The 17,359-nt window shown below is 45.8% G+C and overlaps 1 protein-coding gene across 1 annotated transcript in view; it reads left to right on the top strand.

Annotated features, from left to right (window-relative positions):
• CDK10 (cyclin dependent kinase 10) overlaps positions 1–17,359 on the top strand; it is a 77,139-nt gene that overhangs the window by 17,214 nt on the left and 42,566 nt on the right. The window contains exons 2-3 of the mRNA XM_086945793.1: positions 173–245; positions 478–549. Of these exons, the coding sequence (XP_086801919.1) occupies positions 173–245; positions 478–549 (145 nt within the window). The remainder of the gene's footprint in view (positions 1–172; positions 246–477; positions 550–17,359) is intronic.

Genomic DNA, 17,359 nt, shown 5'->3' with positions numbered 1-17,359 from the left:
ATTGAGTGCTTTAGAAAAGAAACAGATCCGCATGTGTTTGAACACTGCAGCTAAGCCTGTTTTGTGTTACAAACTTCCACTGTATATTGATGTTATGGTAGGGAGGCAATAAGATGTGTGAAAATCTCCCTTGTGTGTTGCCAGACATGAGATAATATCCTTCTTTCTCTAGCTCGGCAGGTGTCGAAGTGTGAAGGAGTTTGAGAAGCTGAATCGGATCGGTGAAGGCACCTATGGGATTGTGTGTAAGTAATGCCTGCTTGAAGAGAGTTTAGTTGGTACCGATCCCACATCTTCATCAAGATAAATGTAAATTAATCCTTTGTCCCCTGTGATCTTGCTTGTCGCCTAGTTTATTACTTTTTAAGGACTTTCTGTGGATGTAATGAAATATTTTGCAATGAAAAGCATGATGTACGCCTTGAACCTACTGCTTGGGAGATGGTCACACTTTCTCTTTTTTGTTTATTTTAAAAGATCGTGCCAGGGACACCAGTACAAATGAGATTGTAGCTCTGAAGAAGGTACGAATGGACAAGGAGAAGGATGGTGAGTGCCAGGACCCTTTTGTTCTCTGATCAGCTGCCGTGTCGTAGAAGAACTTTGTAGGATAAACCATGTAATGCTGTTGTTTGTTTCTGGTCTCCCCTAAAATACTCAATTGTATGGTTGCTACCGGCCTTTGCAGTGATTGTCTGATACCCTGGAAGAAGTACGAGTTGGAATTGTCCTGGAGAAAGAGACGAGTTCTGTAGAAATATGGCTGAGTATTTTATTGAGTGGGATAAAATATGCCACTTGGTTTAAAGACTTCTAAGCCAATTGGTTAAAACGCCATCATTGCCATGAAAAGAATCATCCAGTCTGTAAACTCAAAGATTGAAATTCAAGTGGGATTTCATTTGCCTTGTGTGCGTTAACCTGTGTTGCTCTCAAGAGTCCTAACCATGTTTAAAGCTAAGCATTGTGCCTGCGGGTCAGGCGAATTTACTTTAATTAGATTTTGGGCAAAAGAGGGTTCTCTCTATTTCTTATGGGTGTTATTTTCATTTGTATTGCACAAGTGTGCGACTGAGAGGGCATCTTTGCATTGTAGGATGAAGAAGTGTGGGGTTGGGCGCTAAAGTGCATCAAGTAGGTCACTGGGGGAAGAGCTACGCTTTAACAGATATTCCGAATAGCAGATGAACTGGTTCATTGTGAAGCTTGAAGGGTAAATGAAGTTCTTGATGCAGGGCCAAGGCCGAAATGGGGCAAGGGCAGCTGAAGTTTAAATGTTCTGAACGCCGCATGGAGTGGTGAGGATATTCGCTTCTCTAGGAGATCACGGACCTCGTAACTCGAGTTATTTTACGACGAGGCCGGTGAATATGATAGTTTGATCAGGAAGTGGAAACGTAGATAGAGAACGCTGCTTTAATGTGATAACGATATTGGAGACGGTTATTGGAGAATCATTAAGACGCAAAGAACTGACATTAGGAGATTTGAATCTTGTTTATATACAGAGGAAGTTATCAATCCTGAAGATACCTTGGATATTTAGCCCTGAGGAAGTCAATGTGTTATATTTTACACTACGAAACACGTGTTGGCTGATTTATCATATTCAAGTTATTTTCAAGAGACGACTGATGGCATGAAAATAAACACAGAGGAACTGTGAAACCTTAATTGGAGGAGATTTGGACTGTTTTTTTGACTCCATGAATAGTGGCATCCACTAAAAAGTTTGGTGTTTACTATCTGAGAAGATTAAGAATTGAAACAGTGTGCTCAGAGGGTACTGGTGTTTGCCTCTGCAATTGCAGGGATTCTGGATGTTGGATACGCATTCACCTTCTTAGAGCACCAAATGTGATATTATTGTGAATACACCCTGATTACTTGTTGTAGAGCGCCCGTTAAACTGTTTTTATCCGCCTGATCTTTATTAGATATGTTAGCTGCTTAAGGTGGAAACACAGTTTGCATACATTGGTAATCTCAGTGCCTCTGGTTAACTGGACTTTAGTTTAAATACTGATGTTTCTTATAGAAAATGCAACAGAAAGGCAGGTACCCACGACATCTGACCAGATAATAGGCCGGCAAATAGCAGTTTAAATTATTCATTTCTAGATATCCATTTTTATCAATTTATTTGGGTGTCAAAAGGTTTATGTATTTTTGCAGTTTTATAGAATGAGCCTCCAAGCACCCTGTAGTACTCAACATAAGCAACATCCTTGTACAAAATTAGAGAGAGTATTAAGATAAATATCTGACAAATCTAAAAGCGATTCACTGCAGATGTTTTTGTATATTTCTATTATCGTATTGGGTCTGCTTAGCGGAAGTACCGGACGTCCCATCCTGTGGGACAACAACAAGGTACACCAATACCAGCAATAAAGTCATCCACCCACAAATGTGGAAGTGTAGGGTTGATATTTGCCATATGCTATATGTTGGGATGGGCTTGAAGAGGGCAATTATTCCTTAAACTCAGAGAAATGTGTTTTCTGAAGCTCCACCATCAGTAGTTTGGACAGGGAACTGGAGGTGAGTGGAATTGAGACTGATCATTGGACATGGTAAGGGCAGAATGATTACTGGGATCGAGATATTTGTGTGGTCAATATGCAGGATAAAATAGAATTCAGAAGAATGAATAATGGCATGAAAGTGATGCAAGTAAAAGGTTAAAAAGCAAGGGAGTAAAGATGATTACAGATGGACAACACAGGGACCCGGATGCAAGACATATATGAAGGGTTGGGGTAAAATGGTGACTTTGTAGTTCCCTCTGGTAGAAAAGAACAAAACAATAAAAAATAAATAGTTTAGAATGTTAAACGAGGAAAGGTGTTAAAGTAGAACTTGATGGTGATAGCGTCTTTTTAAGTAAGGGAACCACCACTGATTGTCTGCTCAGAGGGCACAAGCTGTGAAGGATGAACTTTTTTTATATGAAGCAGGTAATGTGTGGTGACTGGATATAAAGAGAATCCAGAATATTAGCCGGAAGTGCAAAGTGTGTCAAGTTGGTCACAAGATAATAGGGAGAAAACGGTGTTAAAGAATGGTGGTAATGCTTGGTTTAATAGCGTTATTAATATACACATATGTGTGCAAAGTTAGCCTTTGTTCGAAAAGAAAGTGACTAGTCCCTGCATAGTTGCAACAAAGATAAAAGACAAAGGGAATGCAAAAAGATTAATCTTAATAGGTTTCTTGATATATTTATATATTACAGAGTGGCAATAACCACTCTGTAGATCTAATTGGGATTCCCATGTATAGAAATTCCTCTTAATTTTCTGGTCATTAATAACTTTGGCCCAGTTTGACAAATCTCAACAAAAACTTTCCAGACCTATAACTTTTTTTACATTGGCGGAGGATGGAAAGTTTTGCGTGATTGGGCAAGGGGGTGCAAAGATGAAGGGGATTTCCAAAAAGCATTTTCTATCAATGCATTGTCCATAGACATTTGTATGTCGCGTGAAAATTTACATGAAATTTGGCATTATTGGATATTATGGTGCGCAGATGGTCTTTATGTTTACTACAGGTAAGTATTTATTAAGTTGTATACTTAGGGATATCTGTTGACGTGGTATTTTCGTGAAATTAAGTGAAAGTAGCTCAGTACAAAACAGTGACAACGCATTATGTGATTGGCTAATGACTGCTTTTACAAAAGTTACAGACATCCATGATGTTTTTAGGTACACTTTGGCTGTGTGCTACGTTTCGCCTTTAGATATAGGTGAGTATTAGGTTTGATATTTTCCCCTACCTATTACCACTTTATCAAAGTGGATATAGATAGGTCTATTACCATGTTATCAAAGGGGTAATAGGTAAGGAAAAACAGTGCATTTTCTATTTTTTAACTTATCTAAAGCGTCACAAAAAAGTCTATGCGGAGAGGCAAGATGGCGGCCGCTACTGTGGCCGTGTGAGGTGCTCTGCCCAGGACTCCTATTGACTCCCCCGTAGAGGTGATTACCCGCGAGTCAGGACCTGTGTGCTATCTTATCGAGGTTTGAGGCTCTGGGTGTGCTGCGAACATACTGTTCGGGAGTTTGCTGCAGTCTGCTTTCCCAGGCTTTTGTGTGGAAGCTTCCCGGAGATTGGCGGTCGGCGCAAGAGTCGTCCGCAGGCGTGGAGTGCTTGCAGCTGGGCGTTGGACGGGAACCGCCGACCTGGCGTGGAGGAGGTGGAGGAGGAGCGAGATTCGAGCTGGATGGTGAACTGTGAAAGGTGAACGTGAAGGGCTGAGTGCTTCGGACGCTTCGGACGCCGGCAGCTCTAATCACGCTTCAGACGCCGGCAGCTCTAATCACGCAGGGTGCAGCGCGACCCCCCTGTTGTAGCAGTTTGGCGTGCTCTGGTTGTGCCCGAGTCTATCGCTAAAAGCGGGCTGGAAAAAAAATAGACATTAACGCCGGGACCGGACATTCAGTAATCTACATTCTATGAGCAGATATTACAGCTCCCGGACTCCTTGTGAAAACGAAACATACATGTTCTGGTAAGAATGGCGCCAAAGGGAAGGGGCACTGCTAGAAACAAGGGGGGAGCAGCGGCTGACACACCTGTTGGAGGTGCTGCCGAGGGTAGTGTAAGAGCAGACACTGCTAACAATGTCCCTAAAACTAAAGGGAATGTAACAAAAGGTGTAACAAAAGGCAATGTTACTACTAAACTGGTGTCAGTTAGTGCTGAGAGTGTCACTTCTGAAAATAACAGTATACAAACCCATATGGGTTCGATTGCAGTATCTGTACAAGGAGCCCCCCAGCGTCAGAACTTAAATCAGAGTCAGAGTCAAAACTTATCTCTGGTCCTGGAGACACCTGTAAAGCAAAAGATTGTGCCAGCAATTTTCGATAAGAAGCGTGTAGTAAAGGCTAAGGTTGCCCCTGAGACAGATTCGGGCTATGTGGGAGAAAAGGAGGACGAAGTTGCTGGGGTACCTCCCAATGTGCTACATCCAAGTTCTGATACTCTTACGACTACTCCTGAAGGACCCTCGGATAGCAGTCAACACAGAAATGAAAATGTGTCTGTAAGAGGAGAAAATGCCATGCCAATAATAGTAACGACAATGGTGTCGGCCACGGAGGATGGTAATCCCCAGCAAGGATTTGATAACGACCTCACCCTGCAGGGCACGGATAAGGGGGAAGAATCAGAGTATGCTGGCTCAGATGGCAAATTTTATTCAATGTCAGACCTAACAACTGTGTCCGATAAAGAACAAGACTTGGATAGCTCCAGTAATCTAGGTGAATGGGGGGATCTTCCTGATGATAACGATCCGGATGATCTGGATGAATTTGTGCAATCTTTATCTCAGGACACTGTGAGAAAAACTGGGGAAACTGGTGTAAGTTTGCAGCAAGAGCGAGAACCCCCTCTAGCCCAGCTCGACTTAGATGAGGATTTTGAAGAAGACTCAATCACTCTTGGTTTGATTTATAAAACTATTGTGGCACATAGAAGTGAAACAAAAGCTGAGAGGTTACGCACACAGGAAGCCGTAAGGAAACTTCAAAATACTGTACGACGCTTGGTAAAGACATGTGCAGAAGTAACCACTCGGTGGTTGAAGTAGAAGAAAGACTGTCCCCGGCGGAGGACTCTCTAGTAAAGCAGCAAACAGATATAGAAACTTTAGAGAAATCTAAAGTAGACATTGACTGGAAACTTACGGATTTGGAGAACCGTGCAAGCCGTTATAACTTACGCGTACTAGGCATAGCAGAAAAAAAAGAAGGGTCAGATCCGCGTAAATTTATCGTACAGATGTTTAAAGAAGTCTTTCCGGAACTGAGTGAATGGAACTTGGAAACAGAAATAATACGAGCACACAGATTCCCGTTTACGATGCGTCAATATGGGAAAGAACGGCAAGCTGACCAGAACTCATATCCCAGGGCAGTACTGATATGTTTGAATAATTATCTGCTACGTGAAGCACTTTATGATTTAACACGTCCTGGGAAAAAAAGGAGTGGTATGGGGTGCAAGTTTTTTGTCCGCCCTGATTTTTGCCCTGTAACTGTAACTGAACGATGGCAATTGCGTAAATTGATTGCTCCTTTACAAGCCAAGGGATCTCAGGTCTTTTTGCTCAACCCGTCCAAATTAAAGGTCATTCTCAAAGGTCAAACTAGGTATTTTACTTCCGCCAGGGCAGCGCAGGATTACTTAACGGATCTTGGGAAGAGTCCTAAAAAATGAAAGTACAGTATATGTTCTAGCTACAATGGGCACATCGCCCTATGAGAATGCTTTGTTTTGCTTATTGTTGATGGGAGGGGGTAGTCACCATGTGGTAATTTGTAGTTCTTTTTCTATTGTACTGGCTTCCCTCTTTCCCACGAAACATGTGTAAAGTATGCGTAAAGGTTTTTGTTTATCTCTGAGATATAGATCTGTCTTTCCTCTTTTCCTTTTCTTCTAACAATGATGACATTGCATAAGTTGGAAGGGGGTGTACAGAATAACATATTATTGCAAATGTATGGGATACTTTTCCAAATTGCTGAAATCATTGGAAATGACGTAAATTTATTGTTTAAAATAGCATTTGGAGAAAGACAGGGTTTCTATATCTGTATAGGGTATGATGAGATATCAATTGTTAAGACGAGTGAGAGAGGGAAAATGTTGCATAAGAGTGTGGAGGGGAGAGTCGATAGGAGGGGGGGTTGATCATAGCGCCTCGACATCACTGAGGACATGGTCCTTAAGCCTCATATTGGGTGGGCGGGGGGTAAGGGGGTAGGGGGTCTTGGGGTGGAGTTGGGGGGGCACCGTTGGGAAGGGAGGGGAAAAACATAAAATAATACATGAAAATTGGTAGGAAATTAGTAAAAACATTGTTATTTTTCAGTTAATAGATGGAGCTAGTCTAGTTAGATTTGATTTAAATAAATGGCAGGTAGGGGTATCAGGATAGGTACACTGAATGTTAGGGGGCTGAATTCAATAGATAAAAGACGACAGGTAGCACAGGAATTAAGGGCTCTTTTTTGTGATATAATTTGTCTCCAAGAGACTCATATTGTATGGTCAAAACGTCGATTGCTCGAAGAGCTGGGATTTAATCTTATTGCTTGTACTAGATATCTGGGTTCATCGAGAGGGGTGGCAATTTTGGGAAAGAAGCATATAAGCAAAACCGGCAGAACTCTAGTTGATGATTTAGGAAGATGGGCAATCGCAGAATGTGTTGTAGGTCTTATGGAGCAAATCTTGATGAAGCATCAACTTTGAAGTTCTTAAATGTCGAGCTAGCTACTTGGCCTACACAGTTGATTCTGTGCGGTGACTTAAATTTAAATTTAGCCCCGAATATTCTGTGTAATAAAGATGAAAAGTATAGTGGTCGGAAGCCACGTGTGTTTAAGGCATTGCAGGCATAAATCATGGTACATGGGCTGGTGGATGCATGGGCTTTCTTAAGGGGAACAGCTCCTGGGTATACGTTTTTTTCTTTCCCCCATCGTAAGCTAGTACGTCTGGATTATTTTTTTTCTTCCTCAGTCATTGTTGAAATCTGCTGTTATTCAAATCTATCCTAGAATCACGTCTGATCATGGACCGGTGGTTCTTTCTATAACGGACATAGTAACTGCTAAAAGACCAAGGCCATACTCTTTTGATCGCAAGTTATTATTAGAACAACAATTCACTGAATACATGAAACAGTGGATTGAAACATTTTTTATTATTAACCGAGGGACAAGCAGTGTGGGCAATGTCTGGGATTGTTTCAAAGCAGCATTCAGGTGGGAGGCCTTGAGCTTTGGATTTTACAATCAAAAACAGCAGGCGATAAAACTCCAAGAACTTTATCAAGAATTAACAAAGGCTGAGGATTTATTAGCGCAGGGTATACGGTTGGGGGCGGATATAAATGATCAAATGACGGCAGTAGCCAGGCTTAAAGCGAAGATAAATCTTAAATGGTCGCAGGAAAGTGCAAAAACTTTCTTTATTAAACAACAAATTCAATATGAGTACGGGGAAGCAAGTGGTAGATGTCTAGCCCAGAAATTAAGGTCAAGGGAAGCATCACAGCAGATAGATAATTTAGTAGATATAAGAGGAAACTTAGTAGACAACGAATCTGGAATATTAGAGGTGTTTAGACAATTGTATGAATCATTGTATAAAGGAGATGAATATGACATAGATAGGGCTACTGTGCTTACGGGCGATATTGTACGGCAGATTTATCTGAGGATGAAAGAGAAAGCCTAGAGGCACCTATTACGGCAGAAGAACTAGAATTGGCAGTTAATTGATTACCCAGGGGAAAGGCGGCAGGCCCAGATAAGCTACCCGTGAAAATTTACAAGACCTTTTTTTCTGTTTTAAAAACAGATCTTCTAGAGACAATGAGAAGTGCTCAGAAAGGGGCTCCTCCAGGGAGCTGGAGTGAAGCATGTATTGTGGTTTAACACAAAAAAGGAAAACCTGCGAACTTAGCTGGGTCTTACCGCCCTATTTCCTTGCGAATCGGCTGTCTAGTGTAATTACCAATCTAGTTTCCACTATACAGCATGGGTTCATTCCGCACCGTGGAACGGCGGATCATGTTCGTTGGGTGATCACTTTATTTGATTTTGTTTATTTGATTTGATTTTGTTAATGTTACCCAGGAGCCATTATGTTTAATTTTATTGGATGCCGAAAAGGCTTTTGACCGGGTCTCATGGTGCTTTATATGGGACGTAATGAAGCGAAGGGGGTTTGGCCCCGAATTCATAAAATCATTGCAGACATTGTATTTACAACCTACGGCCCGTATTAGTACCATGGGACTCGTGTCTGACGTAGTACAAATACAGAGGGGCACCAGGCAGGGCTGCCCCTGCTCTCCTCTTTTATTTTCATTGTACATTGAGCCCTTTTTAGGTTTCGACCTGGCCGTAGCAACTGCGTAGCAGTTGCTCCGCCCAGGGCGAAATCTAATGTTATCTCAGTAGTGGGGACTTGAAATCGCCCCTTCTTCCATTGGCTAGCTCCATAAATGGAGGCTAACCATTGGAAGACAAGGTTGTCCATCACTCTTTCCCCGTCAGAACGCGAATCGTGGGCGTTTCTGACTCTTTTTTTAAGTCCCGCCCCCACACCCTCCCTCTCGCCGTCCCGTTGTACGTGCCTTCTCGAAGTTCTCCCTCCCGCCCGCCCACTGTCCGTGCCTCCTCCCTCCCGCCCGCCCACTGTCCGTCGCCGTTTGCCCGGGAAGTGAGGTCAGAGTGTGGGGTTTGCCCAACAAGTGAGTACAGTGTTAGGGGGTAGCCCGGCATAATTTTAGACGCATCTGATCTGGTGTTGCTTAATGATTCAATTAATTGGCCACAACACTTGTTGCTGACAGTCTAGGCGGAGCAAGAAATACGGTGGCATGCCAATGGAATTCTAGCAGAACAGTTTCGGCAGCTGTTGTGCGCATCGCTTCTGTGTACAGCTCACCCGCCGCTAAATATAGATTACTGCTATTTTACTTGAAATCTAGTAAACGCAAATATGGGCAATAGTGTCGTGTTAAATTAGAAGCAGAGTCATCTAATCACGGCGTTTAAGGTAAAATGGTACGGCAGTCGATGGTTACAAAATGCGACTACGTGCAAGAATGATTATAAACGTTAACAGTAACGGACATCCATTTCACACGAAGCAATGAAGCGACATGGCAACTTCTATGAACTTTCCTGTGAAATCACAATAACAGTCTTTTTACGTACGTTAACTAAACCACGAATCATGTTAGTCTACGACCAGTATCAGGTTTCTAAAACGGGCTCCTCTTGCTATCGGGGTATCATACATTAAGTACTAGACTAAAATAACTTGTGAAGTTGTGACTATAAAGTTAAGTGACAGAATTTCCTTTGCATTCATCCGGATAACGACGTCAAACACTGTCCTCTTTGACAGCTAGTGTTCAAAGACATCCGATGATCCTTTAAGGCAAATACTTAGTACAGAAAAGGCAGTTTTAGTTATCGAGAAATTGAAGTACGAGACGCAGAATGTGAACTGGCGACGGCCACAGGAGAAACGTTTGTCACTTTACAGACACAAAGTTATTTTGGGAACTGTTGGCCACGTGTCTGTCAAGCATCATACTTCATTGGTAGCACACCATGAAGCAAATAGATGGAAGATCCTGGATTACGTGAACCGTCTGAGCAGCGTTCATTTGCAGCAAACTAATATTTAACAATTGACTCGTTTTTATAAACATGCGTGCACTCATTAGAGCACCCAGTGTGTCACGAGCCCTAGTGCTAGAGAGGAAATGCACCCCCCCACCACACTAAGGCACTGGGCCTCGGTGCCACTGCACCTGCTGCACCAATGGATCGCAGCGACGAACAGCTCCATGTTCATACTGTCTTGTACTATAGAAGGAACATCTGCGCCGAGAGGGATGGAGCGCATCGGCTGTGTGAACATGTTGTTTACAGTGACAGCGGTCACATTGTGCTAGTGACAGCACCGCCCCACCCCCCACCGTCCTTTAGAGGGAAGGTGACACACAGCTTCTATCTGGGCACAGTGCAACTTTTACGACAGCCTCCCATGTCACCGCTGCAACAGGTGTCACAGGCACGGACGCACCTGTATCTTCAGTACCCTTCCCTGCCCCTTCGTGCACCGGCCTTTACAACTTTGACACGCATATATATCTGAACCCTTTCCCCTCACACAGGGTCGTGTTGCTAATTAAGTGTTGATAAATATGCACAAATGCACCAAAGACGCAAGAACCATTTACCATAAGGGCAACCAACATCAAAGAGTGACCCGCAAGAAAACGACACACATGCAGCAAGACACTGAGCGCGTGTTTCGCTTTATTGGTCGAGGATCACACGTGGCGGAAAGGCATTTGAAAATGAGTAGGGGAACCACATCAATCAAGCTGAGTGTGGCCATTAAATCAAATGTTTAGGGACGTAGCTGTCATAAGCACAGCAGGTACTGGCATTTATGGCCGATTGTAGCTAAAACCAGAGGTAGGAGGTTAGTTTGTCTTCTTGCGTGGGGACCATGACCAGTGCCCCTCAACTGCATCTAAAATCTTCACCTTGAGTCGAAGTAAACGTGGTAGTTTATTAAAGTGAATTCTTCTGTACTCGTTCCATCCTTAGATGCACGACCTGGCAGTGCAGAGGCATTGCAAAGGCGAAACCGTTGCATTGTAAATGCTTGTTAAGAATGCTGGAGGCTTGCTCTAGGATCCCACCGGTGGTGATGCAAAACTATCAATTTAAGGTCCTAGCATATGCCGATGACGTGGCAGTTGTCACGACATGCCCTATAGTTGCAATGGTGGAGATCGAATCTATTGCCGCTAATTTTGGTGCAGTTGCTGGCTATAAATTGAATGCTCCTAAAACCCAGTTACTCTGTGCCAACCTGCCTAAGTACTCTGATCCACGGGTTTGTGAAGAAGTCACCTATCTGGGGATTAAATTAAGGGTCTCTCCAACGGCCCTGGTCAAGTCTAATTGGGAGGACTTAACATTAGGGGTGAGGAATCAGTTGGATCAGGCGGAATGTCTTCATCTCTCTTTAGTAGGGCGATGTAGTCTACTAAAAATGATGATTTTGCCACAAATATTATATTTTTTCAGGTGTGTCCCTTTAAAAATCGCTACTACTAGCTTAACACAACTTTAGGTTCTTTGTATGCGTTTTATGTGGGCCGGAGGTAAGTCCCGCCGTGCCGGGCGTTATATGATCTTACCAAGAAATTTAGGAGACTGGTCAGTACCAGATTTTACTCTTTACTACTATGCCTGTATGGTTCAAGGGATGAATGTTTTGTTAACAGGTGTTGTTGCTCCTCTGAATGTGGCAGAGTGCCCGTCAATTTATCAGATGCTATTAGGTGTGAAGGCTAAAAACTGTCTGCTACTACATCAGGAATGGAGCTATTACAAACGCACACGCTTTAAGGTACTGCTAGCCGCATATAAGATTTGGAGAACATTAAGGAGAATGTTTGGAATAGGAAAAATGTCTTGGTATACACCCTTAACGTCTCCAATATTTCTACCAATTGATTTATGGGATAGGGTGGTTTATGTATGGTGGCAAAAAGGGATTAAGGTTGGTGGGGGATTTTTTTAGTGATGGATCTCTAAAATCTTTTGAGCAACTTTGTAAGCAAAATCAGCTGCCCAGGGAGAATTTTGAGAAGTATCTGCAAATTAGGAATTTTCTATCTCAAAAAGGTAGCAATTTACAAGCTAACCCTCTGATAGAGGATAATATCAAAGCTGAAAAAATAGGAGTGCTATATGGTCATTTGCGGAAAACTAAGGCGAATGACTTACAGCAACAAAATGTTAAATGGGGGAATAAACTTGGGATGCAGGATATACGGATAGAAATCTCACTGGAGATGGCAACAAACTTATTCTTTTCGCAAAATTATCTGCACAACATTATAAATCCATTTTTAATTTATATTATACACCTGACAAGATTTCAAAATGGCAGGTGATATTATTGGGAAATGTTATAGGTGTGGATATATATCTGCGGACGATCTTCATATTTTTTTTGGGTGCTCTCGGTTATCATCTTTACTTTCACAGATAGAGAATTATCTAACAGCCACTTTGGGGTTTCCTGTTAAACTAAGTGCTACGCAGATGATGCTAGGTGCAGAAATGGGGCCGGCAATACCAGATTTATTACAGCAACATGTAAAACTAATTTTCTTAGTTACAGTGGTATACCGACTTTTAATAGCATCTTGGTGGCTACAGCAGGAACCCCCTTCCTTTGAACTATGGAGAGCACTTTTTTTTGCAGTACATAATATGGAGCATAGTCTGTACGCCCTTAAAGGGCATAGAAAAAAGAAGCTTGGTCAACAGATTTGGGGCAAGATCACTAATCATCTAGAGTCTACTGTTTGATGGTCTGTTTCCGGTAATTGCTTTTCTTAGTAGCTCTATATGTATCCATCTTATTGTATAGCCAATGGCATTTTTCATGTATCCAATGTGAGTAACATATAATCTCTAAAAAAAAAAATTTTTTTTATATATATATATATTATGTATCTGGCTCCAGGATTATTGATTTATTGATGAATTGGTGTAATGATTGTCAATAGTATCTATGTATTCTGTAAATAATGACTCTTTAACGACTAATTCATGTATTTTGCAAAAAAAATAAAAAAAAGTCTATGCATATAATACATACCAATTACTTTTTTTTTTTTTTTTTTTTTTTGAAGACGTTTATTATTGTGAAAAAAAGTGCAGTACACATAGCAAAGCCTACAACCCTGCGGGCCGGCTGCAAGAAGTCCGTGTATTGTAGGGACATAGGGTTACAGGGGAAGGCATTATGCATCGTCTCGTTCGTTGTCTAGCGTGCCTTGTCACTGGTGGATTATGTATACTCTTCGCATTTCGCACACGATCATTTCTATAATTGACGTCTCATTTTACATTTTTCTATAATTCAACCATTAACTCTTCAACATAAAACAGGGCTGGTCATATCGGTATGTCCCAGTGTGTCTGTGATGCCAGTGCCGCGCCACGTACCATCGGTGCGCACGGCACCAATGTCCCATCAACTTGTTAGGCATGCGCTGGTGGCGCATCAGTGAAATGTGGGATCTATGGCTCGCTTATGTGTTTAGCTGTAAAGCTGGTGGGGAACAGGTTCGGTGAGCGGTGGTGTCCCCCCATCTGTCGGTTCAGTGTACGGCGTGTGTGGCAGACATATGTGTCGCCCCTGTTGCACTTTCGGTGGGTATCACCCGCTCCCGTGTTCCCTGCCGAATGTCCAGTCAGCGGCACCTGACCGCCGCTGTGTGATGGTGGGTGTTCACGCGGCTAGTAAGAACAGGAGTGCGAAACCTTTAACTTGGGGTTGCGTGGGGGGGGTCGGAAATGGGGGGGGGGAAGTGTACTCGTGGGGGCTGTGTCAGGGCAAAAGTGCTAAGAGCAGTGTTCGAGCTATTGTGTGGTGGAGGGCCCTCGTGTGTGCGGCTGATTGTGGTCGTGGCTTGTGTGTCGGGGGGGTTAGCGCGGCGTGTAGCCCTGTCTATGTTGTCGCCGCTCGCGGGGCGCCTACCCTTCTCAGCTGTTTCTGCGTGAGCCCCCTGGCCTCGCCCTCCCCCCGCAGGGACCCCAGGATATCATCCCAGACGTGTGCGATCGGGAACTGCCTCAAACCCGCTATCTCCTCTCCTCGCAGTGCCGTGCCCTCTGCTCTGACCCAGTTGATAAAGGATGTGTACCAGTGTGCGGGGGTTGGCGGTTCTCTTCTTTTCCAGTGCCTGGTGAGCAGGCGCTTGGCCGTGATAAAGCCTAGGTCCCAGAACCGGGCTTGTGTTTTATTTTGTTTAGTCCTCTTGTACAGCCCAAGAACGCATGCCTCCCACGTGTTAGGTAGCCCCGGGCCTGTGCTGTGCGTCAGGAGCGATGTCACCTCCCCCCAGTATGTGGACAGAGTCGGGCAGCTCCAAAGCATGTGCAGGATGTCGGCATCCAGCAGGTCGCACCTGGGACAGGCTGCGGTGTCTGTCGCGAAGTACTTATTTATTCTGTCTGGCGACCGATATGCCTGGTGCAGTATGTACAGCTGAATAGTGCGGAAGCGGGAGTTACGTGGGACGTTCACAGGGCTGGCTAGGACCAGTTTCCATTCTTTGTCTGTCCATTCCCTTCCCCGGTGGGTCGCCCATTTGTCCCTAATCGGGTGTGTGGGCCTCTGGATGTGCATGAGGAGCGCCTGTGCCAGCCAGTGTGTAATGTGTGATCCTCTGCCCATAACATGTAGGTACTGGATCAAGTGATGGAGTGGTGGCTCCTCCTGGATGTCCCCCCAGGACTCCGTGTACGCCCTCACCACTGTCGCGTGGAGCAGGAATTGCCCCGCCGGCAGGCCAGTGCTCTCCGATAGTTCCGCGAAAGGAAGCAGGCCCCCGTCCGTGTAGAGGTCTCCCATTGTCTCCACTCCGGCGGCAACCCAGGGTTCCATGCTGCGTGGCGACACCATCCCATTCCTCCGGGGGGTGCCCAGCAGGGGAAGGGCGGGGGCATACGGCTTGACATTCTTTGTCAGCTTCAAGCAGCGAAGGAAACATTTGCGGGCTACGGCCATGTGCAGGGGCAGAGGGCGAGGTCCCTTGGTCAGTTGGTGAAACAGGGCACACACCTGCGGGTGCGTCCATTGGTAGTCCGCGTTGGCGGTATCGTCGAGGTGTGAGTCGCTAAGCCAGTACGTGACCCATTGCAGCTGTGCTGCCAGGTAGTACAACTCCATATTGGGGACCGCCAGCCCTCCCTCCGCCGTCGGGGAGTACAGCTTCGCCAGGGCTACTCGTGGGCGCCCCGCGTTCCAGATTAGGCCACGGAGCATCGACTCCAGTTCGCGGAAGATCCTTGTGGGGACATACAGTGGGACATTTGCAAAGTGGTAGAGTAGTCTCGGTAGCGCAATCATTTTAGACAGAGCGATCCAGCTAGGCACATTCAATGACAAGGTCTTCCAGAAGTTCATCTGGGCCCTCAGCGAGGACACGGCGCGCACCAGGTTGCCCTCCAGTATATTCTGCGGGTCTCTGTAAATGTGCAGCCCGAGGTACTTGAACGTAGTCGGGTACCAGGTAAGCCGGGCGCCACCAAGGTGTACCTCGCATTCCTCCAGGTCCGGGCTGAAGGCGTATACTCCGGACTTAGTCCAATTAACCCTGAGGCCCGACACCCCTTCAAAGGTCCGGAATATGTCCGACAGTGTTGCAGGCACCGCAGTGAGGTCACGCACATAGAGTAATAGGTCGTCCGCGTATAGCGAGACCGTGTGCACCCAGTCAGCCAGCGGGATCCCCCATTCCACTCCCTTGTCCCGCAGTAGAGCCGCCAGGGGTTCGATTGCCAGGGAGAAGAGAAGGGGCGACAGGGGGCAGCCTTGTCTGGTACCCCTGCGCACCCGCACCGTCTCCGACAGCAGCCTGCCCGTCCGTACGCGGACGTTAGGTCTCTGGTATAGCAGCCCGACCATGTCCATGAAGGCATCCCCGACACCGAGTTTGTCCAGCACCGCTCCTAAGTACGGCCACTCCACCGAGTCGAAGGCCTTCTCCAGGTCTAAGACGAGGCACCCCGACCTCGGCCAGTGTATTGTGGCCGCTTCCTGGACTCGAAAGAGACGTCGCAAGTTACGGGAAGTGCTCCTCACCGGCATGAACCCGTTTTGGTCTGTATGTACCAGTGCCGGGACCTCCAGGGTCAGGCGGCGGGCCAGCAGGGAGGTGAACACTTTGTAGTCCGTGTTCAGCATGGCTAAAGGCCTGTACTACCCCATGCACGTGCCATCCCTTCCTGGCTTCAACAGCGAAACCAGGTTCGCCTCGTTTAGTGAGTTTGGGAGCGCCGAGTCCTCGATCGCATGTGTATATAGCTTGAGCATCTCCGGGACCAGTACGTCTGAGCAGGCCTTGAAGAACTCGGCAGGCAGGCCATCGGGGCCGGGAGACTTGCCGTTGGACAATGCGAAGATGGCTTCTCGCATTTCCTCTTGGGTGAATGGGCCCCCTAAGTCTTCCTGTTGCGTGTTTGTCAGGGAAGGCAGTTGGATGTCAGCAAGGAAATTCGCAATGGTGGCCGCTGAGACCCTCAGCTGTGACTTGTATAGGGCCTGGTAGTGCCCTACAAATGCCTGGTGTATCTTGCTTTGTGTGTACACGATCTCCCCTCCAGCTGTCCGAATAGCGGATACTGGTTCCGTGCGGGATTCCTGTTTGACCAGCCAGGCCAGCAATCTCCCCGGCTTGTCGCCGTGTTGGTGCACCCGCGCTGAGTGGGCCGCGAAGTTGACGTGCCTCAGTCTTTCTAGTAGCGCCGCATGTTCCTCACGGGCCTCCCTTAGCCGGTCACCCGCGCCGATCACCGCCTCCCGCTCCCAACGGAGCAAGTCCGCCTCCACCCTGCATAGGTCCGCCTCTAACTTCTTCTGTATGCTCCCTTGTGTGCCCAAGCAGTGACCCCGTATCACCACTTTGAAGGCGTCCCACTCCACACTTGGGGAGGACGCCGTACCCGAGTTGTCGGTGAAGTACTGTGCTACTCGGGCCTGCAGGGCGTCCCTGAAGGGGGCGTCGAGCAGCAGGGCGGGTTGTAGCCGCCACGTGGGTATGGGTGGGTGTGGGCGTTCCCATGCTATTGCCAGCGTGTGTGGGTTGTGGTCTGAATGTGTCCGGCCGAGGTATTGCGACTCAGTAATGTGCGGCAGCATTTCCGTTGTCACCATGAATCTGTCCAGGCGGACATGTAGCGTGTGTGCCCCCGAGTAATATGAATAT

Source organism: Lissotriton vulgaris, chromosome 12 (genome assembly GCF_964263255.1).
Source record: "Lissotriton vulgaris chromosome 12, aLisVul1.2, whole genome shotgun sequence".
In the NCBI taxonomy this organism is placed as follows: domain Eukaryota; kingdom Metazoa; phylum Chordata; class Amphibia; order Caudata; family Salamandridae; genus Lissotriton; species Lissotriton vulgaris.
The sequence above is the reverse complement of the archived record's forward strand: the minus strand, read 5'-3'. Positions and strand labels throughout refer to the sequence as shown.